This window comes from Ischnura elegans, chromosome 10 (assembly GCF_921293095.1).
Source record: "Ischnura elegans chromosome 10, ioIscEleg1.1, whole genome shotgun sequence".
Lineage (NCBI taxonomy): Eukaryota > Metazoa > Arthropoda > Insecta > Odonata > Coenagrionidae > Ischnura > Ischnura elegans.
In genome coordinates, this window is record NC_060255.1 from 49,930,412 (window position 1) to 49,957,923 (window position 27,512).

The 27,512-nt window shown below is 38.9% G+C and overlaps 1 protein-coding gene across 3 annotated transcripts in view; it reads right to left on the reverse strand.

The window, feature by feature from the left end:
* Positions 1-4,970: 4,970 nt before the first annotated feature.
* LOC124166543 (protein fem-1 homolog CG6966) overlaps positions 4,971-27,512 on the reverse strand; it is a 133,009-nt gene continuing 110,467 nt past the window's right edge. For all 3 annotated transcript variants that reach the window (XM_046544094.1, XM_046544093.1, XM_046544095.1), the window contains exons 2-6: positions 24,906-25,065; positions 9,869-10,069; positions 8,821-9,039; positions 8,260-8,449; positions 4,971-7,225 (exon numbers count right to left, since the gene is read on the reverse strand). In XM_046544094.1, coding sequence (XP_046400050.1) covers positions 5,998-7,225; positions 8,260-8,449; positions 8,821-9,039; positions 9,869-10,069; positions 24,906-25,065 — 1,998 coding nt within the window. In that variant the 3' untranslated portion in view covers positions 4,971-5,997. The remainder of the gene's footprint in view (positions 7,226-8,259; positions 8,450-8,820; positions 9,040-9,868; positions 10,070-24,905; positions 25,066-27,512) is intronic.

Genomic DNA, 27,512 nt, shown 5'->3' on the forward strand with positions numbered 1-27,512 from the left:
GACCGACTTATCAATTGTTGTGTTACTATAACTCTTAAAAGCATGCCCATAGGAAAGAGATGAATTTTTTTTGTGAAATTATCCTTTTTTTAATGGCCTATATGTTAACCCCGCCTGAGACGAATCCAAAGAACCAAATCTCATTGAAATCGGTGCAGCCGTTCTCGAGTTATAAGTGTTCTAACTAACACGATTTTCGACTTTCTTTTATATATATAGAAGATTGGCTGAAGATTTGGATTGGTGATGGTGGATTAATGAATAAGATACTATTTTTTAGTTTTAATACTAGTACTTTGATGTTTCATCATCAGGGTTTCATTTCAGCATAATAATTTGCATCCTTTAATCATTAGCAGCTTGTTGCCGAATGGTAATTAATGCACTTCATTAGTATGAGCATTTCCAGTTTGTTTTGATTTTTTAAAATTATTATTTGTGTTTTTTATTCTGTGGTTTCCCTAATCATAGCTGTTTTGATTTATGAGTTACATTCTCAGTTAAATGGTATGCTTTGATTTTTTTCCTTTTATCTCTATTTGATTAAAATTGTTAGTCAATGCTTTTTATGGTGGGTATTTATTTGTAGGGAGCAATATCAAGCTTCTTTCCTGCTGTATCAAGGTTTTATTTAATGGATGAGGTTATTTAAAAAATTGCTCTCATACTTAGCCTAGCTACTTTAAATGATACTCGGCCATTTTTTTATTGTCTCAAAATTCTAACTACCTTTGAAAATCATATGCATATTAAATTAAGGCAAGACAGTGTTTAACTCTCACACAATTGGCAATATCTTCATCCTGAAGCATTGCAAATCAATCCTAGAGGAATTGATAATCTGGTAATTTTACCTACATCAGCTATTTGTAAGTTATTTTTAAATTTTTTATTTAGTGCAGGTGGAGAAAATAGGTTGTATTAACTTATTCCATATTTTAAAAAATATCTGCTTAATTTATTCAGGAAATTTGCAAATGTTTTCTAAATGTATCTTATTGTTCATAACTATCAATTCATTGAATAAATAATTATTTTAAATAATGAGTTATTTAATTATTGCTGAAATTTCATGGTATGTTTATGTATTGTAAACATCAAAGATGCTTATAGTGGTTTCATGATTAAATGGTCTTCTTTGCTAGCTGAGAAATTAACAAGTAGAGGTTGCCAAATTGCTGTCGAAAATAGAGATTCTGAAGTAAAAAACCCCACACCCTGTTCCCTTGTTTTATCTACGAATTAAAAAAATGGAATTGGTACACTCACGCCAAGCAAACTTCTGTATTCTTAAAAAATATTTGTGGTAGTTAACTTATGAAAAAAATTTTGTAATACTTCACAAAGTTTCGAACTAACTTGACCAAAGGCATGAAGGCAAGTTTTTTTTTTTGTGGGCTTTACCTTCTCACATCTCAGTAGTTACTATTAAATTCCTGCTACAGAAGGCACTCCCAAGTTAAATAAATTTTTTTATTTCATTTTAGCATGAATAATTCTTTATTTTTTCTTGGTCATATTAACAAAGTAAATTTCAGTGACAATACATTTTGCTTCCCTTTTCCATTTTAAGTGCGCCCTTTCTGGGTACCCACTCCTGTTTAACCCTTTCACTGCTGTGGACGTACCTAGTACGTCCGCACGGCAGACTGCAGTGGACGTACTTTTTCTTCCTCCCTGCCATGCGGTCAGCACTTTCGCCGAAGCACTTCGAAAGGACCCACTAAACAAGGACCCTTTCCTCGACGAACTCACCCACGCAGGACAGTCTCATCGGCCCTACCAGCGGGGGCCCTACCTCCGGAAAAGTGACCGCTCTGACTGCAATTTGAAAATCAATCAATCAATCCGATCATCACAATATGATTGTTTTCATCGCACTCCTGCCAATCAAGCAATCAAGTATGTCTTTGAACCGTGTTTCTGCGATGAAAAATAATGATTTTGTTAACTTTGATATAATGGCCGTTTTGCGGTGGTCCGCAGCCACGTTTTGTTGCAAAGTTAACAAAATCGTTATTTTTTATCGCAGAGACACGTTTCAAAGACGTACTTGATTGGCAGGAGTGCGATGAAAACAATCATTTTATGATGATCGGATTGGTTGATTGATTTTCAAATTGCAGTCTGAGTGGTCACTTTTCGGGAGGGGGGCCCCCCGCTGGTAGGGTCGAGGAGACGGTCCTGCGTAGGTGAGCCGGTCGAGGATAGGGTCGCGGATTAGCGACCCTTCGGAGGGTGTACACACCCATCCTGGAAGTACCTGCTCCATGGGCCTAGGAAACGCATTTTGACATTTTCGCCGCATGTGAGGAGAAGGTTTCCGGAGATTGAACAGCAGTGAAAGGGTTAATATTACAAAGTCAAATGTTGGCACATGTATGTACACTTGATACTGTTATTTCATCAACGTGATTCCTTTATCAAACACTTAATGGAGTCTCAGGATGTTTTGAAATTAAGACTAATACATACATACAATTCATTACCTACTTCTGCAAATTTCCATTCAGCTGGATAGGTTTCAACTTTGATAAAGAGTTTTTCCTTTGTGGAGATGTGAATTTTTAGTCAGGTTCAAGTACAGTGGTACTATAGATATTGAAGCACTGCAAAAGTGGAGGTCACTGGTGAGTAGTTTTGAGACGTTTAAAAAAATACTTCAAATTGTAAGGAAAACATTAACCTTATTGTCTACCATTTACGCTCATGGCTTTTACCAAATAAGTTACAATTGCAGATTCGAATCTCATCTTTCAGATGGAGAAAAACAAAAATCAAGATTTATATGATAAAAAACCTATTTTCATATCAAATTTTATCTTCTGTAATTTCAATCTAATGTTTTTCTTTCCTAGATTTTGTTAGGAGAACCTTTTTTCTCTATGCTTGTGATACCTTTCAACAATCCTAGTATTGGTCCATGAATATACTTGATCCTCGGCCTTAAATGGCTTTCCTTATCATCCACTTGTCATTTAGGGATTGCCTTCTTTTGAATATTACATATTAAGTTGTTGTCAGATACTAAAGTTAGATTGCTCCCTAATACATGATGGGATCATATCTTGCTCCCCTCTCGGGGAGCAAGGTTTCTCTGTGACTTTTCATTGACTATCTTTAAGTACTCTTACTAAGGAATGGCATTTCAAGTGTTATTTTTTAAAGATGTTTCAAATTAATTTCAATACCTGTAATGTGATACATAAATATTGGCTTGTGCATCTCAGTAGAAAAGTGGTGGGCCAGTCAAAAACTATTTTAAAAGTTCATGTAACTGCAGTAATCAACTAGTTCATTGATAATTTAAAAAAATCTGCATAGGCATCTAAATATGTACCTATGTAAATGAATTCATATTGATTTTTTCTGAGATGCTACATTTTACTGAATTGGCCTCAGTTCTCGGTAGTATTTCTAAGGGCGTTTGGCACTAACAGGGTTCACTGAAAACCATTTTTATCTCGATACTTAAAGTAGGTACATAGCTACTATACTTGATGCACTCTTTATGAGAAGGACCAACATTTGCTGCGTGCTACATGACTACATCAATTGCTGCAAGAATGAAATGCACAAGAGGAGTGGTATAGTTATTACTATCAATTTTTAGTGTACCGTGTATGCAGGTGTCATTGGTAAAGTTTAGAATTTAAGCATCAGGGCCAGCAATCCTGCCGGCGGTTTAGATGCTATGGAACACCACCCAGTGAAATGTATTCCAAAGCCCCCAAGTGTTCTTGGAAAATTTATTTAAATTAGCCTAAAAACAAAGCATTTTAAGTACATACTGTCTAAGACTAAAATTTATAAAAACTTATGATGTTTTTGTTTCCCTTGTACTTGAAAGCACAGGTTTTGTACTTTTTCATACAAATTACCATTTGAGTTGGAGGAGGGTGGCCAGCCCCCCCCCCCCCCCCCCACAAAACTCTGCCCATGGCAGATGTGTTGTCATTGAAGAGACAGATTAATTTGTAATTTCATGGGGATGACTGATACAGTTTTCACTTGATGAAACTTCATACAGAATGAAGATATATGTACAACTTCGGTAAATTTTCTCAGATTTTTTTTTCAATATGACACCTTTCGACATTAAGAGTTTTTTGCAGGACAATCCCATGTACAGTGTGGTATCTGCAACACTTCAGGAGGTGGTAAGGGAAACAATTTTAAGCATTTTTGTCCAGTGGCAAAGTTCAAGGAAGAAAGGGTTGTGAAGGTTAGCTTGCCATTGGTTTGGTGGGGAGTAGTTTGTGGAGGAATAGCAAGGTGGTAAGGAGAGGTGATGGCTTTTGAAAGACCATTTCGTTGAGTGCCTAGCCCATTCTCAAATCCCTATTAATCTCTAATTCTTACAGAATGTTCATCTTCTTCCCCTTAGCAATTACCACTATGGAAACTCTTCCTCCAGCTATGCCACTCATTGAGGGTTAAACTAATCCATTTTTGCATTACCTTATTCCATAGCCTTCATTTTTTCAGTTTGTCATGTTGTTTGGGGTTTAGTTGGCAGATATCAAAAGGTTTGTTCAGATTTAGAATGGCATAGATTATCCGAGAGTTGTATTAAACTGAGCTTACCATAAAATTCAGAACAAGTAAGTTACAATATCATAGCATTTCTATGCTGTATTGCTTGTAATGAAGGAATCTATAGAGCCTGTCAGAATTTGTAAAAGCTATAAAAATTCTGGAATTGATGAAGTCTTACTGTATGATATAACTCAAGTCTGAATCAAACATACTGGTGAATTTGGTTGTAAACACTGTAATTTCCTTCTAACAGCTTTGGTTTGACAGGTGGAGGAAAGATGAACTGGATCATATGTTCATGAAAGGAATCCATTGGCTTATTTAGGATAGTGAAGAAATCAGTGGATGAAACTTGGTATACTTAAACTTGTAAGAAGCCAGTTTCTCATTTTAGTTTTTGAGGTTTTAAAAGCAGGTAAATAAACAAATTATCTTATTTTTTTCTTTATTTTGATTATAGTTACAAAAGTTTCACTAATTTCCTTTGATAACAGTTTACACTTGTTTATATCATTTCTTTCTTGAGGTAATGTATAATCAGTAATTTGTTTTCTCATAAAATTTCCATGATTTCCGACAAATAAAACAGCAGGGAAAATATTAGACTCTAAATTGAAAACAAACTTCCTTCACAAAACAGCTATTCATAATACACCAAGTTTTTCAGCATAAAATAATTCAAATTAAGTAAGATACTTTGCCAAGGGTGGAACCTAAGGACACATTTGTTTTGGGTGAGTTTTCAGAAAAAACAATGCTTCAGTTTCAGCTGAGTAATATGAGGATGAAATTAATTATCATTTTTGGAAAACCTTAATTGGGTCAAAAATTGCAGATGAATCAGTCCAGGTACAATCTCTTGCTCATCTCATAAGCCCTCCCATTCCATAGAAATGTTAGCAATAAACAATTATAACCTGTTACAGAAACTGATGGCTCTCAACTTTTGTTTCCCTCAAAGATAGACTTAATGAATAAGCATTGGAAGGATAAAATATCTACAACAATCATACAACAGCATCTTTTAGTTTGACTCATGGTATGTATAGCAAGTTGAATTCAAACCAACTATTTAGACCACTCATGAATAACTTCCAGATGAAATATGTTAAACCAGCATTTTTTTTCCTACTTGAAGTCTGGATCAAGGTTATTAGAACTTGTTTTATATCCATCGCTATCTGGATTTTTCGTTGTTACCATTAAAATACAACATGTACCAATTAAAATAACAAATCGTGCTTGAGGTCTGAAGGTTATGCTATTTTCAATTTTTTTCTATAAAATATTTGAGAGGATTAGGAAAGTGAGCCTAAGCTTTTAAGTGACACTCGTACTGCCAAAGCTTTCTCAAGTCCAGCAACTTCCCTAAGCAATGTGGAACGAAAAAAGTAAATCTGCACCATTTACACATTAGGTTTCAATGATGGTTTACTTGAGATCACCTCATTCATTGATTCAATGAGCATTCACAAACGGCTCCAGGATTTTCGGAACATGGCCCTGGTACGGTATACTGTATAAACGGATTGCCCGCGCTGCAAGGCACTTGAGTGTGGTGTGACGCACTGGATTCACCATGGTGTGAAGGAGCTGACCTCTGCTCTTGAGCAAAGATTCAAAGGTTCTCCCACGACCATCAACCAAGTCCAGATGTGCACCACCTTCGACGAGGACTTTTGCCAACGTTGGTGGGCAAATGGGGCGACAGGCGGCTGCTACGTGCAGGGGAGTGTTTCCGTCCGCATCCCGTGCGTTGGCATCGGCTCCGACTTCGAGGAGGAGAGCGGCGAGTTCGGGAGAGGGAAAGGCACACGCTGGGTACCGACCAGTGACCAGACCGACTGTGGCAGATCCCGCACCGCCGGCCGAGCCAGGTGCACCTCCGGCGGCCGCCGCCGCGGCTGCAGCAACAGAGCACTCCTTGGAGGCGGCCAGGTGGAGAAGGGTCGATCCGCATCTGGCACGTGGATCCAGTTTGACCAGGGTGTGGAGGGTGCGGCGGAGTTCAAACCCAACCCATTCTGGGTTCTCCTCCTTCGTGAGCGTGGGCAAGAGCCTCGCCAGTATGCAAGCGAAGTGGATAGTAATGACTAGTGTGCGCTGGAACCCAGTAGCCATGGTTGCCGCCGACGTGCTTCCAACCGTCACAGAGGCACTTGAAGGGGATAGCCCAGGGATCTTCTCCAGGTGAGCCAACCCTGCAGACACCTCTTTCACTGCTTTACAGAAAACACACAGAACATCCTTGAACGCAACAGGAGGGACCTTACGCCTATTATTTTGGGGGGGACCGTCTTCACCCTCTCCAATGGGCTGCCTTCGACCTTCACTCATCATGAAGGAAAACAGTTCGGTGAAGGAGAAGAGGGAACTAAGGGTCATTGAGTTGAGAGGCTCTAACATCCGTTGCTGCATATCCAGGGCATATGTCCAAAGGGTAATGCAACGGTCAAATTTGCCGGCATCTGCATAAACAGCACCTCGGTAACGTATGTAATAGCTAGTATCTGGGTGGGCAGGGCCTAATATTCTTTCCCTAACTAACAAGGCTTGCATTCTCATTTCATCAGGATCACCTAAGAGTTCATCTAGTCCTTCTAATGTTGATACCTCCACAGCATGTTCGTAGGCTGCTATAGGAGATGAATGCCGCTGTTTGGGCATAGGAATAGGTCCGTTCAGTCTGTGAAACAAAAAAGAGAGCAAATTGTAGTACTAACATAAAAATCATTAAGATCATAAAAAATAACACTATTATCATTATTATTACATTCAGAAGCATATCAGTTGACTCAAAAGCACAATGACTTTTCTACAAAGTAGTTTAATCAGTTTCAGGCATTCAAATATACTCATTTATCAATTGGAGTTCAGCATTCTTAGACATATTTATTCAAGCACTGAATGATAATAATATCATTACTTCATGCATAAGTGCAATGATTTAATCAAGTGAAAGAATTTAATTTATGGAATATTGGACTGCTGACATTGATTCAAAATTCCTTTTAAGCCTCAATATCAGCAAGTAATAATATAATTGAAATCCTCTCATAAATTGCGGATTAGAAAGTTTGGTAATTTTACTGCAAAAACAATTATTACCACATTTCAAAAGATTTTAAATATAGTTTTGTAAGAAAGATATCGGGTATAAACTCTTGATAATTAATGCATAGTTAAATGATATCCATTCATGCTATATCATTAAATGAACTATTAATCAAATATTTTATAAATTATTATATTGAATAAATTTCACCGACCTAATGGAAGAAAACAAAACATATTTTGAGCCTCTGGTATGAGACAAATGTATAACTGCATTAAGAAGAACTTAAACATCATTTTATCACATGGTCCCAAGTGGATTGACTGATTTTGTCTTTATTATTACAAATATATTGCTATCTGAATTGATCAATACAATTTTACTCTACATCTGTGTATGAATCAAATGATAATGATGCTAAGTAATAATTTAGCTACTCCTTAATTGGAATTAACCTAATTCTGCATGATTATTAGGAAAAGGTAATATTATTCATGCATGTATTTTATCAAGGGGTTTTGGAGGTCCATTTCAAGGGTCTTCTTCCTCTCATGCTAAAAATTTCTGGGAGTGAGAGGGGATTTATAGCCTTTGGTTATGGCCTAGGTAGCAACCATTTTCAAATGATTGAAAATTAAAAATCATAAGTTTTTCATTAGCTCTACCTTTCTTCCATTGCTCTCTTCCATAACTGTAATGCACCAATCATATCTCGTTTTTTATCAACATAGGTAGCTCCTAATAACTCAAAGGCATCAATCTTCTCTTGACGAGTCACCAGGCCGGGTTGTTTCACTAAATACTCAACAATATGACTATGTCCAGTAACACTGGCAGCTAATAATGGTGTCATACCTGTGGAGTATATTATTAAAGTATTAACACCAAACTTAAACAATTAAAAAAAATGATTTTCTCTTCTTCAATTATCAAGGATAACTCAATATGAAGAATTAAAGAGAGGCAAGTTCTTTATTTAATTATTATAGATACAATCTAAAATCACTCCATTTAAAATATTAATGTTACCAAAAATAAGCAATTTATTTGAGACACATTTCAAGTATCAGAAATGAAAAGTATTACTGTTATTCATGCCACCACAAGTACTCTTATTGTGCAATTCTCATCGACAGAAATAATCATTTTGACAGATTTTTTCACAAAGGCAAATACTTCAATAATTTCACAAGAAAAATTTGCTTCGTAAGGGAAGTGCAACTTACCGTAGGAGTCGACATCCATTTTGGCTCCACATTCCAGCAGTAATTTTAATATTTCTAGGCTTCCTGATTCTGCACAGTCATGCAAAGCTGTATTTCCTTTAACACTTTTACGATTAACATCTGCATTTAGATTAATGAGAAATTTTGCGATTCGAAAATGTCCTTTGTAACATGCTATCATGAGACATGTATGCCCGTGCCGATTTGCCACTTCAACATCTGAAAAACATCGAAGAAAAGACAGTGTGAAGACTTGAAGTATCAATGGGAATCAGTATAAAAACACCAAGCATGCAGCAATGACTTTTCAAAAGACAAAAAAAATACAGAGCCTGAAGAGAGAAATTTCATTAAAAATTATTTGGCACAAATGATTTATTTTAAGGACTGGATTACATCTCCTAGTTCTCAGTGTGGCTTTTAATAATTAAGATTGAATAAACACCTACCAATCCACCAATTTTACAGTTACTTTCTATCCAAGTCTTGTTCCTGCTGATTTTATGTAACACTGATTCAAGAGGAATAGCAAATATAGAAATTTCAAAGAACACTATGTATTTCACTATGGAGATTTTAGTCACTTCATAACATAAAAAAAGACAACTATCAAAAACATAATATGCAAGTGAATAGGTCATCAATTGCAATGTATTATTAACTGATATGAATGATCTTAGTCTAGATTAATCATAGTTGTCGATATAATAACTATTAGTATGTGATAATACGGATAAAATTGCAGAAAAGCAACCTTTACTTCTGAGAAGCACCTCATCTCTGTTGAATCTAATGAACATTCCTCTGTAGTGAAGCAGGGTGTTCTAATCAATCATGTTTAGAAGTTTTGATTGAAAGCATACTTCCCTGAAATCAACCTCTCTCCAAATCAGCCCCCGAAATTTATTTTTTTGGGCTACGACCCTATTATTCAGTGAGCAAAACTATAGGAGATGATGAGTATCCAGTAATAGCCCAAATGAAACACAATACCGAAGGAAAAAGTTTTTAAGCTATCCATTCCATCATCACATCAGTATTTCCTCACCTGCATTGTGATCAACGAGGAACTTCACAATCTCATAGTGGCCATCAAAGCACGCTGCACGCAGGGGGGTGGAATTGGTTCTGGTTGTGGAGTTGACTTGCGCGCCATGATGCACCAAAAGTCGAACCACATCCAAGTGACCAGCCGCCGCAGCACACCACAAGGGGGGAGCACCTTCAATTGTTTCACCATCAAAAATCACTGAACATAGAAAGAGAAAAAAAATTTCAAGGATTAGCAAAAAAAAAACCAACCACAAGAAGGAAAAGTACACAGGAGTGAGCATAATAACATTATGAACAATGCAAAATTTTGTTAAGGCTAGGTTAAAAAAACAGGAAAAACTGTTCCATCCTAAGCTGAGAAAATTATTATGCATTAAAGGCACCCTTTTGGGATTCTATTAAGGGATATGAGCTATAGAGCATCCACAACTGGTTAATAATATAATCTCCATGATTCTAGTGCTACTAAATTTTCCTTACTATGTATTCATGACGCTGTGTCAACCTCTATTGACTGAAATGGACTTCTCGCAAGGCATATTACCTTGCTTAGGATTTAATGTTACTCATATCATGATTATACGGATATGTATTATGCTTCTATACATTGGTAACATTAGCAAGCATATATTCGGGGCCAGTGGCGTAACTAGGAATATGTATGCTTTTTGGGGGGGATGAGATCGTCATGAGTGGCGACGGAGGGAGGGGTAAACAGCAAATTTTTGAAAAATTACATGCCTGGAAATACATTTTTACATAATATTGGCGCTAAAGAATTAACTATAAGCAGATGCAGTTATAATATGTCATAACTAGATAACATCTTTAATTTTTTTTCTGAGGCTTTGGGGGGGATCTATCCCCTCAGCCCCCTCCCCTCCCCTATAGTTACGCCACTTCAGGGCCATCCAAAAAATGTTTGGGGTCTTGAGCATGTTTCCCCAAAACCCCTTCCTACTTACAAATGGTTTATCCAAAAAATAAAACGCTCCCACATTAAAATTTCACACTCCAATTTCATCAGTACTAGTGCTACTTGAGTGTGTCTTGCCAGGATTAGCCTAAGGTTTGGAGCTCCCGGACCAACATGTGGACCACTGAAAAGTGCACCCTAGCAGGCCCCCGCCCACCTTAACTATGTGACTGTCTCACTCAATCAGCGATTTAACCTTTACGTAGGTGTGCATGGGTGAGGGTAAATCTCTCCCAAGACCAGTGGCACAGCGAGGGGGGTTTTGAGGGATAACCCCCCCCCCCCCAAGAGAAATTTTTAAGTTTAATCCATTTCCCTTAATGTGATTAATATTACTATAAAATAATGTAAATATTAATAAAAGTTCCCTCAGAAGGTTGTAAAACTCACCATTTTGAACCATTTATCTGAAAAATTTTCTAGGGGAGGGCCCCCGCACTTCCCACTTACCCTGGTGGGTATTTCACACCCTGAGACACCCCAGTGTTTTGCGCCTGAAACCCCCCCAGCCTTAATTCCTAGCTGCGCCCCTGCCCAAGACTGGACCAAGGGTGTGTGAAATCTACCCCTTCCTTAGGTTACCTCGCCCATGGAGGTTTTTTTTTGTTTGAGGTAATCCGAGGGTGTCACACGAGATAATAATCTAGAATCCTTCGAATAGCAGCCAAACACTCGAGTTTCAACATTGATCAATGTTGAATCACACCCCCATGATTCATGATTAACCCGAACCAGTGTTAATTGGGCCCAACTCTCGAATCGAAAATCACAATTAACGTTCCTCATAAATTCGTCATACGAGTGGGGAAATAGAACTTTGCGAAAAAAAATGTTTCTTTAAATTCTGCCATTCGCCTTATAAATGAAATGCGAATGCCTCATAGGCAGCCACGTACAGGTGCTACACCATTTAGCGGGGAGAAATTTGGCTCAAATATCGTAAAATTGTACGCTTTTAAGATTGATAAAACTGCATCGAACTTTGAGGATCCAACGTGGCTATCTCTCGAATGCCAACAAAAAAAATGCGCAAAAATATTTCAAGGCCTGTTCATCATGAGAGAGCACACAGTAAGCTCGTATAACATTGACTTTCCCCTCTCACTTCTCCATATATGGCGAATGAACTTTCGGGAAACCTTTTCATTTCCGCATCGCGCCCGGTACAATGTGATTTACCTCCCTCAAGGCTAAACATCCTCCCCAATGATTAGAGACATTCCTACCAGCATAGTTGGGTTCTGGAATGCAGCTTGCCTTCACTTTTTAACGAAACTTAAATACAGATCACTAGCACGGTAAAGGTGGGGTTCTTTGTGCCCAATAGTCGGTAGGTATTAATTATTATTGGTTGGAATTTTTTCCCTTCATCAGATTAAGAGCAGAATTTAATTCCTGAAAAAATGGCGTCCATGCGCACCAAGATGGTAAAAACTTTAATGTTGGCAATAAAAAATATAATTTTATTCAACCTTTTCTACATGATACTAATATATACTAGCACCACGCTTTTCTATACCCGAACCAGTGTTAATTGGATCTAAAAACACCATTAATGTACCGCTTTTTAGCGAGAAAACGTTTCTATAAATTAAGCCATTCACCTTATAAATTAAAAAAATAATTCATTTGGGAATTGCGTAAAAACTTTATAACGACAACTAATATCTGCAAGCGGGCGGAGGAATAGGATAGTTTTGTAAATGTACAGAAGCAATGAATAACGTCACTGACTTTCCACCGCCTCAAAGCTTGAAAGGGGTGAAAATCCAGTTGTTTCGCACGTCACGATTCGTTAAGCAACAGAATAATTTCACGTATTTTACTTTCCTAACTACAACAGAATCGGAAGTAAAAATATTTTGGTGAACAGATCCATTCCTCCTTCCACAGAAATTGATGAGGTGAAAGTGCCAAATTTGTTCCGCTTCAATTTTCCAAACGAATGGCAACAATCATACTGTCTCAAGAAACTTGAATCACAAATGGAAGCAAAAAAATAGTGAAATGGCAAAATACTGGTAGGTGATTCATCAGAGGCTATTCGGGCACAGTAACTATGCGACGATGATAATCGGAAGACAAATAAACGCTGAAACTGGACGCGCCCGGAATACCGCGCCTCGCTTTGGTGGGACTACCACGTTAGCCAGGTGATAATTGATACTGGTTTGCTACGTGCCTATCACACTGAATGTCAATCTTGTGGACTCAATTTGCCGATGACGCAACTTCCTAACCGTTGAGCAAGTCGCCTCACCACAGTTATTCTCTTAGTCTGCTTTGCAAGAGTATAAACTGCTATTCATTTCATGTAGGGATACAGACCACTGGCTTATGGGGAAGATAGCCATTTCTTCCCTTCTACCTTGCCTACAAAGAGAACAAGCTCTGCAGGAATACCATTTAAGAGGTGCCAATTTGTACAAACGTTATTAAAATAACCTTCCACGATACAATGCTCCGGGAAAGCAGCGATCATTCTTCACTATTAAAATCAGCTTAGCATTTACTTCTTCGAAGCAATTCTGGGTTAAATGGTTCCTGTCTCCTTCGCAGAACTATCTTACTTCAAAGGTTTCAGGGTACAGATACTTCCGTGTCATAGTAAGGGGTAATGACCCCAGCGACAACCGCCTTCACCGTATTGTTTACTGGTTCGTACAGAACCGTAGCAAGCGGAGAGGAACGTCTCGAACGGCTGGAAAGTCACCGAAATTTGGAGGGGTACATTCATAACTGTCCCCACTCTAAAAAATAATTATATCGCAACGGCATTGCTGCACTCAACTCCTCGTGTTAGTTACAATAAATTAATACTATTTATCACTGACACCAGGGGCATAGTCCACACCCCCCCCCCCCCCCGTGAAATGAACCCTTTCTCTTACTGAACCTCCGCTACAAATGAACCGATTATCCCCTCCCAAAGAGTTTTCTGGCTGCGGTATCTAATGATCCGAAATGCAATACATTGTCCCAAAATGTAGCGCGCTCTTAGAAACTTAATATGACTACTGTGCAGTAAAGAGGCGGCTCTACAATGTAAACAATGCGATATCGGTTAAAATAAATCAGCAACGCTGGCGTCAGAATTTATCCATGGCTAATAATGAGAAATTCAATCGAAATTTCGACTTGGAAAAAGGCAGAGAAGAGCACTTAACTAGGAAAGAACGGAAGGGACAAGATAAAACGCAATGACTTCTATGAAGCGGATCAAGGGAGGAAGGACAACGCCCCCCACCCCCCGCTAGTCCTATTATCTGCCTTCGGCACACGTACGCCAAAAATGGTATATCTCTTCGAACTATGATATACTAAACTATAACAGATACCAATCCACGACAGCGATAAAACCAAAAACCTAAAATACCCTACGATTCTGGTTGAAGGGTAAACATGCTCTAAGCTAGCAAGCGTGTGGGATATATTTAATCTCTCAACGAAAACAATATCCCTTCGAATCCTCATTAACTATTAGCCACGACAAGCGCAGAAGGAATCATAAGCCACTGCTGAGGCTTGAATTGGAAGAAAAAAATCGAAACGAATAAAAATCGTTAATACATTTCCCTGCGACCAAAAAGCTCGATCGTGATTTTAATCTGTGACATCATTAGCCTCAAATTGATTGACGTCTCCTTCGCCAACCGGACGCGTACACCAAACTGAAAGATACGAAAACCTAAGGAGGTCGTTTGATTGATTTTCCTTGGGTACACAACGGGAAAGTTTGTCGTCTTTTGCTGACAACTCGCGGTGATGAACCAGTTGGATGTATAAATTAATAAGCACGAGAAAGTATAATACCAACTGTGATAAACTTCAGGGTTGAAAGAGTAAATAGGACGCGAGAGGTCGGGCAACGCCAACGAAATCGCTTCGAGCGAAACGCTGGCATTTGGAGCAAGTCGATCAGCTGATTGAGAAGAGGGATTCACACGACGGAGAAGCTATAACATACGCACAAATCCAAAGGGTCGCCCCTCCCTCTAATCTAGAAGGATTTTACCATGTTACATGCATACATATATTCAGTGGCGTAACTAGGAATATGCTTTGGGGGGGGGGGGGGGTATGGGATGGCCTGGGGTGGCGACCCCCCACCGGGGGTTCGGGAAAAATTCTTTACGTTACAAGCTTTATTTTCAGTGATAATATAAAAATTTTCATAATTAATTTTTAGAAAATTGTAGTTGTTTTATTTACTGAAGTTATTTATCATTTAAACTCTTATTATTTTCATGTATGATATGGAAATTTAGGTGATGTCATGACCGTTTAGTAGCATTCCTCGAATGGAGATTGGGCTGTAATTTTCCCCAGTTACGTACAAATTTCATTCCTGCGTTGGTAATATCTTATGTCATAATTAAGCTTGCAGGAAGGCGAAAGGAGAGAAATAACCTATCTCCTCTCTCTCGATAAATCATCTGAATCCACGACTCCTGAATCAGTGCGCAGAACGTTTGGAGCTCTTGAAGGATTCATGTAGAACATTTACTAAAGTGACTTGAATTCCCCGCAGCACATGCGGGGACGAACAGATATAACTAGCATATGCCAGATAAATATTACTTTCACAATTCGAAAACAGAAATGAGAGGACGAATGAAATTAAGCCTTGCTTTTCCGACATCTATGTTTGTTAAAACCAACACATTACTAAAATCATTTAGCATCCATCTATCCACATTACCCATCCATCGACAAGAAGCATACAAGAAGACCCAGAAAAAAAATCTCACCACCGCATAATGTAAGTCATACAGGCTTTTGGATTATACATAAAGGTTTACAATGGTTTTACAAGGCGGAAATATTCTGCCATAATATCTAAAAAGAATATCCCTAGATCAGAAATGACATAAGGCACGGTAGTTATCAAAATTCGTGGTCTAACGCATGGATGAAAATTTACTCATCAAGATTCCTATTATACGAAAAAGGTGGAAATTAAATCTATTTATTGCGATCATGTGTTCACAACATGCGGCGTCTATATTTATTCTTATCGGTAGGAACGCACTAAGATTCAGCGGTAAATTAATAAACAACTGCATTATACCGCTTAACAGAGGCATCAAGAAATCAGTAAGAATTTCGACTCGGACACGGTATTATGGTACTTAAACCATAACAAAAGAAAAATAAGTACTCTTCAGAGTTTTAGATACTTACGCAAATGAATCTCAAATGCAAATTGAACATCATAAAAAACCACCAATTTTCTGTCTTACACGCTCATTTTGACGTTTCCATCTTGGTATCCAATAAGCTCACTTCATGAGGGTAACTGTCGTGACAATATTTCATAACATGAAAATATAATTTATGGCAAATATAATGCAATGCATCGTGGATGCGCATATCACAAGCAGTTTCTTCATTAGCGCTTTCCACTCCTTTCTTCTCCTCTGAGCGTCATTCATTTATTCCACAAAGGATCATGGGTAATGAAGACACGAATTTACGAAGGAAGAAGATGGGAAGAACGATGAGGTGAAAAGTTGAAAACTTTGGTACCAAGAAGCAATTAACAAGTCGTTTACTAGGCAGAGAAATATATTAGTGGAAGCTAGGAACAAGAATCTCAATAGCAATCGTAAGTATCCCCACTTTGATCATTTCTCTGCTATTAAATGTAGATGGGCTTCTCACATGTAACTGTGGCAGTGTGGCACCTGTAAACAGCTAAGGACCTTCAAGTTTGAAGAGAGACATAAGTTTATGAGATTCCACGTTAAGGATGGTGAAATCATGTTAATCACAAACGATTCGTAAGTATGCTTTAATCGAGAGATCAATTAACTCGCTATGCATTTAGTTATCTTCTCGCCTGCGAATTTTTCTTACTAGGTGGAATAAGCCATGTTGAACATTTTCCGAAAACCCGAGCACTGACCGTTGGGTTCAAATTGGCTTAGATAACTATTTAGGAAGTCATGTTAACTCTGCCGTTACATGGAAACGAGTTTTATTCGACTGGCAAAACATTTTTTATTCAATAACGGGGATGTATGAAGTAGGTGTAACTTGGTGTTGCGTGTGTCCTCCCATCACCTGAACCGTGTGAACGAGTGCAGCAATTAAATAAAAACTGATTATTATCTCAAGAGAAGAGAATTCCGATCCTTTGAATAGTACTGAAAAAATCCTGCCACGTTCAGTACATATGTTTCGTCTTTGATTCCAGGAATTAGTTGATACACCTGTTCCACTCGGTATCTCATCAGGGAATATATCCCATCGGCCACCACGACCATCAAGGCGGAGTTGGCAAAGATCCAGTACCAAGACTGACCGCGCACGGCGCTCCAATAGAATATCTTCTCCCGGACAAAGAAGTCGTAGGTCTTGGCATGAGGTTAATCAAAATCAAAAGATGTTGGAAGGGATGTTCTCGTGAAAGATTTTCCCATGGTAGATAACTGTTCCAAAATTTCGATTTCTAAATCACAGTGGGTAGCAAAAAAATTAGTAGTAAAATAGTACAAAGTCAGTAAGTAGCCTTCACCCTGATGCTATTCAGGCAAGTGTTCAGTAATTTGTACCGGAGGTGCGGGGGAGCTGAGGGAAGAGGTAACCATGGTGACAACTCAAGGCTCCTCCTTTGAATGTCGAATGTGGACAAATTCCACCTTGTATTTCTACACAACCACCATAAAATTGAATTTTATTAGTGATAATTTTTAACGTAGGTAATGATTTCATAACATTTAAATTCATTTCATTTTCTTGGGTACAAGCTTTCTGGAAACCTGTAAAATTTTCGGAGGGGTTGGAGGAGGGGGGGAATGGTAGGTATCTATTGCCCCCTCTACGGCTACCTGTGGTTTATGCCAACGGGTCGAGGGTAACTTGCGGAAGGAGAAATTGAAACTTCGAAACAATTGCAAGCAAGGCCGCCGAGCAGGGAGAGGAAGGGGGCAAAATTTCTCTTATTTTTGTGGATCTGATTTGAAAATTAGTCCCTCCTCAGAGCTTAAACCTACTAGTAGCGTAGGTTTTCGTATGTTGCGGTAGAGCTCGCCCCACACTAAGACTATTTATGACTGCCACTCTTTCATCCTTGTGGACTTCAATCCGAGGGTTTGTTTGGATACATTAGGTTAGAGATCACCCCAGAGAAAGCCAAAGGCGTGCGTCTTTCACTGTTTAGGGTCTGGCAGGATTGAAATAGACCTCGGCATGAGGTCTTAAATATGCTGAAATCTGTTGTAGTAAAAGTTGCTATAGTATTTTTCTATAATTATGAAATTTGGCCGCTAAAAATTCAGCCAAACGGTGAAGACCTTATATGCTGGACAATAAAAGTAGGGTGAGGTACCAGAAGGACCCATAGCAGAACAAATATTGCGGACTTTTTTACATCAGGTGATTGGGTCAACGTCGTTGTTTTCATCGATTTCTTGAGAATATGAGATGATTTCGTCGATATTTCGTTGATACCTTCATTTAATTGTAGAGGAAATAAATTTTGCATAATTCTGCTAACTTTGCACGACTCTTTTACGTTCCGATTAAAGCATATTGCATAAAGCATAAATTAATATCCGCTCTTTACGGTTAGGGTCCAGCGTCCACAATTATATTTCGCTTCAGGGAACGAAACCATTGAAATTTTACAGGGATTCACTTTCGTTTAGTTTCTATTGCCATCCTTGCATAACTCTCCTTGAAATTTTTTCATTCATTAGTTTTTATTTATAATTTATTTTTATTCATTCTTAAAAATTACTGTTAAAGTAGGCATATCTTTTCTGGGGAAATCACCGAACAAATAAGTATAAGCGAATACGCAGTCATCCTCATTTACTCATTTCCAAGAATCTTAAATCCAACGAAAAAACTCGTTTTGGATCGATTTGATGATTACTTAGATTCCATAAAAGATACCGAACTCAATATTTGTGATGCGTGATTCGAGTATAATACCAAGTCATTCCTCACAGATAAATGGCTGATGGCACACAATAACTTCTAACTTAAATTGTTCTCTGCTCGTAGCCATGATTTGATATTTACGCGTATGTGGAAGTTTCCGCATCCTGAATCGCTAAACTCCAGACCAGACATTCCATTAACATTTTCTTTAAGCTCTCCCATTCATCGGTAAGTTCAGTTGAGATAAGCGGAAATGTAAGTAAAGAGAGATGTGATTCACTTCAAGTCGAATTGTCTTCACTGGTAGGTTAACTGGAATATGATATTTCAGTCACAACTTCATTGTAGCTGCCCTCATAAATATAAAAGATGAATGTAAACACCTTTTCAGCAACGCGAAGAGTTGTGAAAAAGGACTTAACTCATGATTTCTCGGCAACGATAAACACTTTATATCCAGTAAATTACTCCACGAAAGAGTTTCCACACTAGCCTTTTCTTTACCTCAAAACACCAACTCAAAGAATTGGAATTTACTGAGGTCACACGACTATTGTGACGAGTCATCTTAAGTCATCCTTCTGAGTTACCTATATGAGGACATTTCGTAAGATTTCGAAAATAAAGATTACAAAAAGAACAACAGTCACTAATCCGGATGTAGAGTTAAATATTGCAGCATTTATCCACTGAAGATGAAATATCCATTAGAGTACTTATGATGATACCCATTTCATCGGAAGTCCATTAATACCTAACACACGAAAAGAAGACAATCCGTGTGCAAGGTTATTAACGTTAAACCAATGGATATAAACTTTTCAAAAATAGTATGTAAGCGAAAAAATACGTAATATAATCGTAAAAGCGAATATAAATTCCATTCCAAATTCCAACGCCCACAGTAGATGTTAATCGGAATGTAACAGCAGCCATGTAAAGGACACAGAAGTATGCAAAGTTGATTTCCTATGCAATCTAATGATAGTAAACACAAAATATTGACAAAACCTGATCGTTTCCTCAATAAATCAATGAAAATTTATCGATGATGATCCAATCACCTAAGGGAAACAAAAGCCACCATGTTTGATTCTTAAGGGGTAGTGCACCCCACTTTATCCAACTTCACCGATTGGCTGACTTTTTAACGGCCAAATAAACCAAATTCATTGTCGTACTATGGTGACAGACAAGAAAACTTGGCAGAGGGACGAATTAAGGTGACTGTTCCACCCAAGTCCCGCACAAAAGCCAGCAACAACGGATGAATACCCTGTTTAACGCGCCCCTTGCAGTGGCGGCTCGTGAGTCAAATGCTAGGGGGGGCGCACTCCACCGGGGGGTCATAATTTTTTAATATTTCGTGTATTTTATTAAGTTTTTACGGCAATCTAGGAATTAAATTTTGTGATGCCATATGTTCCGTTTTTTTCAACAAAAATACCTAGTTCTCCTAATAAGGCTTGATTAATAAATACTAAATGCAGAAGACTCTCGGTCATACGGATCGGCTTAGTCCGGACTCTCGATTATACTGATCAATGATCTTGAAGAATAAAAATATATTTGCTGCGATATTATGCAAATACAAACGAAAATACGTTTTAGCGCCTACATTCTTCGTGCGGATATGCCCGCAATACACTTCTGTTGTTCGCTTTGCAATCATAATGCGTTATTTGTCAAATCTATACAACATTTGCAATGATTTAGGTAACAATGACACTTATAACACCTGAGGAGGGAGGGGAGTGTCACAGACTTCCACTAGGCAAAAAACACTACTAGAATGCGCGCGCTTTGCTATTGCAGATGTACACTTTGATGGCGGTGTTCGCGTTGTTTCTTGAATACAGTATGATTTAAAATCAACAATTAAACATTTCTCACACATTTTTAACATAATCTGAAATACTCACATGCCTTTAGTTATATTGCAGAAGTCCATCCTTCTTTCCTTTTGTCCAGCAAAGTGATCAATTACAAGTTCGTTGAAATCAGCGCCGGACAACAATTTCTTTCCCATTGAACGCATGGCAAGGGCACTAGTCTATAAATAAACAAGGGACGACACAAAATAGGCCGACGAAAAATACGACCAAAAAGAACAAGGTGCCTGGACACAGAATTGTGACAATTTTTCCCTATATTTCCCTAAAAAAAACGAGCACTGTTGATTAATTCAAAATTGTCTTCTTGAATGTACACACAGCGCTAAGAAACTTCTTAATCGGCAATTACGCACAGTTAACTCCTCGAAAATGATGTCTGAACTCATTTCACTCCGTTCCTTCCGAGAGTCTTGCCGTTACTATAAGGACGACTCAAGGGAGATAGAAGTCGTGGTCAACTAATGCTGATTCAGCTGACGGACGAATTTAAGGTCAGCAAAGGCATTTAAACAAACAAGGACGTCACGGACCATCTCCTTGAGTCTAAGATTCATATGTGGCAAACACACGAGACGCCAACGGGTCGCATTTGGAATAACCATGTCTTCGAAATCATTGCCATGATATAATAGAATATAAATTCTAGATCGTAAAAGACGACGACTCTGAGCCACAGATAGGAGTTGTAAGGATCTCCGCACTGATATGAACTCTTCGAAGCCATTTAAATCAGACCGAAGTGGACATTTTCCGTCAGACAGCTACCGCTCTGCCGCTGAGGAATTAGGTGAACATGAACTAAAAAAACAAGGACGGCTAGAAAAATGATGAACCTACACACAAAGGGTCCGTTGTACGCGGCACTTCTTGACAGTCATTGAATGACTCTATTTAAAGTCACGTTTTACGGGTTAAATCATGTTTAATCCTTCACCCTATCACGCACGCGCCTATTTCTTAAATTATAAATCAGTGGGGAATGTTAACTGATTTTTTCTAATACTGCAGGTCTTTTGATAAATTTATCTGAAAAATAGGTACCGCATTTCTAAACATCGGGAAGATATGAATACATTGTTCAGGCCTAAACATTATAATATTAGTTTCCCCAAGGTTCTTGAAATCCGTAATCATAATAGAACTGTGGCAAATACTCGAGAATGGTTTTCCTACATCAATACGGCCTTTAACTGGTTGGATTTTATGTGTTCCGGAATTCAAACACCAAAAAACGCAAGCATAATGGGATAATTTATTTTCTGTAGCAATACCTACCAGTAATTAAAAATTAAAATCGTATAACTACACCCAGTACAGTGATCATTCTGATTCCGTACGTCCCTTTTCTGTGGCAGCACCAAGTAGACGCCAGATTATACGCCCGCCGGCCTGCGCAGCGATGTCAACTCACACGTCGCTCTGCGCATTTTCGGACGACGTCCCAAGACTTCCATAAGACACAACGTTAGACGCGTCATAGCACCAGCGGCCCCCACCACTACCACTCTCCATATGACTGCATGGGGATGGATTGGGACGTTCTGGCCAGCGCCCCACGGCTACAAATACGAACTTCTCGCGCTATTTCTTTTCGTGTTTTTCCAACACTTTCGATGTATGGGACTGAAAAAACACTTTGATTAATCAGATGTATAATTATAAATTAATAGATTTTTATTATTTTTACTTTTTCAAATATTTGGGAGGGGCGGCGTCCGAGAGTCCTTATGGGCAAACCGCCACTGGCCCCTTGTACAGCTGATTTCTAGAACATCGCATATCTGCGATGGAAATACATGTGGACAAGCAATGAGTGAAGGAGAGAGGGAGAATTTACCGCGCTGGAGGCTGAGACGAAGAACGGCGAGGGATGGGGAAGAAGTCAACTCCCAAGGACGATGCGGCAGGAAGATGAGGGGAGTTAGATTCTTTGCGTCTCAGCCCGTTACCACACATTTGCCGACGTTGACGACCGTACCAATCGTCCACAAACAAACAAAAACACATCTCACCACGCTCTGGGACCAGTGGCGGATACAGATGGGGGGCGCATGGGGCGCGCGCCCCCCCTTGCGGGTCCGGCTGTATTGCCGAACATTGCAAAACCACAATTGTAACTTTTTTATATCATAAGATGGCATTGTCTTTTACATGTTTATAATCACTTTAAATAAAATTTTCATATACTTTGCCTGTGACTTGATCATCTCTTATTAACGTAAAAGTTAAGACAACTCAAGATATGTTGCGCCCCCCCCCCCCCCCCCCCCTTGAGTTTTTTCTGTATCCGCCACTGTCTGGGACACGAGCTATATTTTATCTTAGCGAGAATTTCTGAATACAAAAAGGCGACCGACAAACTGAGGTCATTTGCGCCACGAGAAAAAGGTAGGGAAGGAAGGGTTGAAAGAAATTAGCCGGCGTCGGAATTAGCTTTCCCTCACCAAAAGGCGGCAAGGGTACCACGGCAAAACATCCCATCCGACGGACGGAGTGCTATACTTGAAGTGAATCATTGAGCCACCAAGCAGTCAAGCAGTGATCGGGCAGTCTCCGAAAAATCTCTGCCACCGCTGGGATTTGAACGCAAAGCCATAAGGCGGGAACCTGGAACTCCAGTCACAAAAAAAAACCCAGCGCCGGATTTTATGAATAAATTGACGCGCAATAAGACCGCGGGGGTAGGGTAGGAATGAAGAAATACTGTTTGCAGGCTTAAGAGGGGCAGCTTTTAAATCTAGTCATAAATAATATTCTTTAGACGCTCTTTTTGCGAGAATTTAGAACTTTGGTAACAGAAGAGTGTATTAAGTGAAATTAAAGGCTGGGGTTAGAACCTAAGGTAACAGTCGTACGCTGAAAAAATGTCGCTCGCCGTTGAAGGAGGCAGTCGTGGAAAAGAGGATGAATTTTCATTGTTTAATGCAGGAAATAAGTTAGGTTCAAGGGAAAAATGTCCGCCTATGGGGGTGGGCCCCGAATACAGGTGGTCGTTCGGCCAGGTTTCACTATACGCCCTTCTATCTAATAGTAGAAGTAATTGAAAGAGAAATGATGTCTCTTTCCGGAAGTGGTATCCACGAGAAGATCGTCAATATATGTGAAATTGAGCCTTCCATTTCAGAAGAATTGTGTTGTTGAGAACGCGGCAATAGGGCTCTGTCATCATGAAAATGATGCAAATGGTGGCTTTTAGTATTTTCTTATATCGTCAGGTATCATACATGACTATGAAATGTTACTTCAAAGCCCGGATCGTTTTTAAATTTTGTTTTTTTATGCGGAACAGCAAAGTTAGTATTCGTTCAATAGTATCAGGCTCAACTATGTGGAAGTCAGTCAGTAAGTCAGTATTGCAAATTACATGAAAAACGATAAACTAACGGAGAGACATTTTGCCAAATGGATAGGCGCACGAATAGGCTCCAAAGAATTATGGAATTTATAGTCCGTAATCGATTTATATTACATTATCAACGCATATTATATTTTAAGCACATGCCCTGGACTATGCATACTCAGGAAAATGGCTGGTATCCTAAAACCTGCCACCACACGTCTGTTCATGCGGCTAGTGGAATAGTAGGTACGCAGATGTCGATGAACAGTTACTTTTAACCCATGTTAAAGAATTTTTATTTAATATTCTCCAAGAGATTTTTTAATAACTGTTATTTCTGACAATGAGATGAAATTCTAATTGCGATGCAGGCAAATAATGATAAAAGTCTATTCCAAAACGCTATTCAAAAAATATGATAGAGAGAGTTTTAAACAAGTAATACGTCATGAAAAAACCAGTATCGCAACAGTGAGATATGCCCTCTAACTAGTAAATCTCTTGAATTTCGTTCATCATTTATTTAATTACTCAACCGACTTGGTATGTTTGCATGGGGTCTATCATAGAATCCCTCCCTACCATCAAGGCCTCCCCTCTTCAATTAACTTTAAGGTCTATTCCCTTTCATTCTATCAATAAATCCAATGCTATTCATTCCCTTGTCCCGCCTACCAAGCATTCTTCCCACTAATAGGTTCTTAACATCCCCTTCCCGCGGAGTACTCGCTCCATCCAAACCCTCTGTCACCTCTGTATCTCATCTAGAAGCTTTCTCTCCTGGCCCACCATACCTAAAGGCTGAACGCTTCCATAGTCTCCTCCTGTCCTCCTTCCTTAATTCCACGTTTAAAAGGAACAGAAAAAAAAGATCGTAAGATCCAGGATTTACACCCGTTACCTAGAATAGCGGATGTACAAGAGAACTTACCCGATCCGGGAAGTTCGATGTCTGCGTTGCATCTCTCGATGAGATACTCGGCCACATCGGAGTGCCCGTTGCGGCAAGCCATGACCAGCGGAGTGGAGCCATTGGTCTTAGCGGACACCAGCATCGCCACTTCCTCCTTGCTACGGTGGTCCAGGAATACCTATGTAAAGGAGGGAAAGAAAAGATAATTAGATAAGATTCATGAATGACATTAATCGCAGTTGGTACTTGCTACGAGACGGCCATAAAAATTGGGTAGGTTCATTAACAGAGGGGGTAAATTTATTTCGAAAAATATTCATTTGTAGAGTGTACAACTAAAATCTCTTCCAAACATTCCTTGACGATTCGAGCCCCTTGACTCTTTCCACTCGCTACGGCGTTGTTCCATTTCGTTAATTTTAATATTTTATAATCTCGGGTTGCCTACGGGTGAATGCATCCCCCTTCTCCCAACGCTTTATGCCAGCCGTTTTATGAAAACATCATTTCATCGTCAATGGAAACCCGAGATGAGTCCGCCAACATAAAGCCCGGGGAAAGACCAAGATTTTTTTCTACAATTCTTAGGCTAAGTAAGAAAAGAAAGGCTAAAATTAGGATAAGAAATGAGACTAACAAGAGAAGCGTGGGATGAATTGGAAAATTGAGTGAAAGTGGGAGGAATGATACTAAAATCAGAGAGGTTCACGGATGATTATGACTTGCGGATTAGCCAGTCAGCGAGGGGGCTGCAGGCTTTAGTGGATGCGTTTGACAAGCGTTGCAAGGAGTATGGAATGAGGATTAATCACAAAATCACCAAGGTGATGCGGTATTGCAAAGCATTGCGAGCTAGGAATGTGAGACTCAAGGTAAAAGTTGATGGGGTAAAACTTGAGCAGGCAGAGATATTCAACTATTTGGGCAGCGCATTATAGGAAAACGGATACAGCAGTAAATACATCAGAAGAGAATTACGCTAGCAAAGGAGTTGTTCTTGAGCATGGTCTGAATACCACCCTCGGAACAAATTCTATTACTAACGGAAACCTTAGATTAAGGCATATTTTAAAGAGAGAGAGTGAGCTATTGAGTTGACCGGTCGACGTGAGTCAGCGGAAAATCTGAGAAGAGCCTAAAGGTGAAGGGGAAAAATGGATGCGATGGAAAATCCGTGTAGGAAAAAATAAACACGCGATATTTTCGCCGCTTTCGTGACGTAGAAGGTAGAAGGGCAGGCGGATCCCCACAATCGCTAACCTCCGGAGGGCCTCGAGCAAGTAAAATGATTTTAGAGCGCTCAAACACGAGACAAAGGCTTTAATAGGCTGAATTTCCTGGAAGAAAAGCTGAATGTTTTTCAGAAGATAAAACGTTAATGAAGTTTGCCATCATTTTCAATGAGAGAAATAGCAGCGTTTTCTCTAAATCAATAGTTTTTTTTAGAGTTATTCAGATCTGTCCCGATAAATATCACCATAGAGTATTAGAATTAAATGTAACATTACACTTACTCTATGATACCACACGTCATTTCTGAAAAAAATGTTCAAACCGTTAATCAACCAACGTTCCATGAATACCTCAATTTGGTAAATAGGTGAACTTAAATCATACGAATTCATTGACGATAATTGAAGCAATGCGATTCAGTTGAAACGGAGGAGTCCCATGAAACTAATTACTAAGTTGGTATCCAATTAATGCTGATATAAAATTAAGAAAAAAATATATACAAATAATAATCGCCGTTAAGGCATGACAGACACAACCTTTGGGGACAAGGATGATGATTTGAATACATACATATCACTCCTAAATTAACGAGCTGCTATTATTAACGTACTTCGATTTTTTACATAGAGGGATGTCAAACGAGAAAACAGTATCTTCACTCAGTATGTAAATTTGGAATTGAACGTTTGTATTGCATGCCGCTTAAGATTCCTCTTATTTTGGAGATATGAGGTAAAAAACCCACCAAATCGAAAATGGCTTTGGCCAAAATCGCTTCGATGGCAAACCTCTACATTCATGGTAAAGTGCAGTTAATACCTTGTCGTTATTATCACTCATAATGTGCATAATTAAGATTATTATCGAGAGAAAGAGATGTGGCGACCTATACCCGCATAAATTCTAATGGTTCCATTTCATCTTATCAACTATTTCCTCGCTGAGAGATGAAATCATCCGGAAATGATTGCATCACCTAAATATATCGCTTCGCTGATACATTTTAAACGGAATGCAAACCACTGCGCAACATTTGTTTTCTTCACCAACCTCGTCAAACTGGTTAGTATCTCCTTCCTTCGTCCTACTCCTTCCACTCCACACTCCTTTCTCCATTCACACTCCATTCTCCTTCCTTCATTTCTTTAAACGCTTACTTCTCGTTTTACTTTCATGCTGTGTTTTTGTACTTTTTCACAAGAGTAATTCCAAACCATGGCTTTGGTATCCGTTTCTTTCTCTTGGTGTTAATTTTTTTATGGCAGTTAACGTCGAAAATTATGTATAAATGTCATTTTGTGGTTTCACAGGAGAATTTTTTCATGATTATTGCTGATCTGTCTTATAGAAGCATATTTTTGACAGGCATTAGAGCCTAACCAGCTGAAG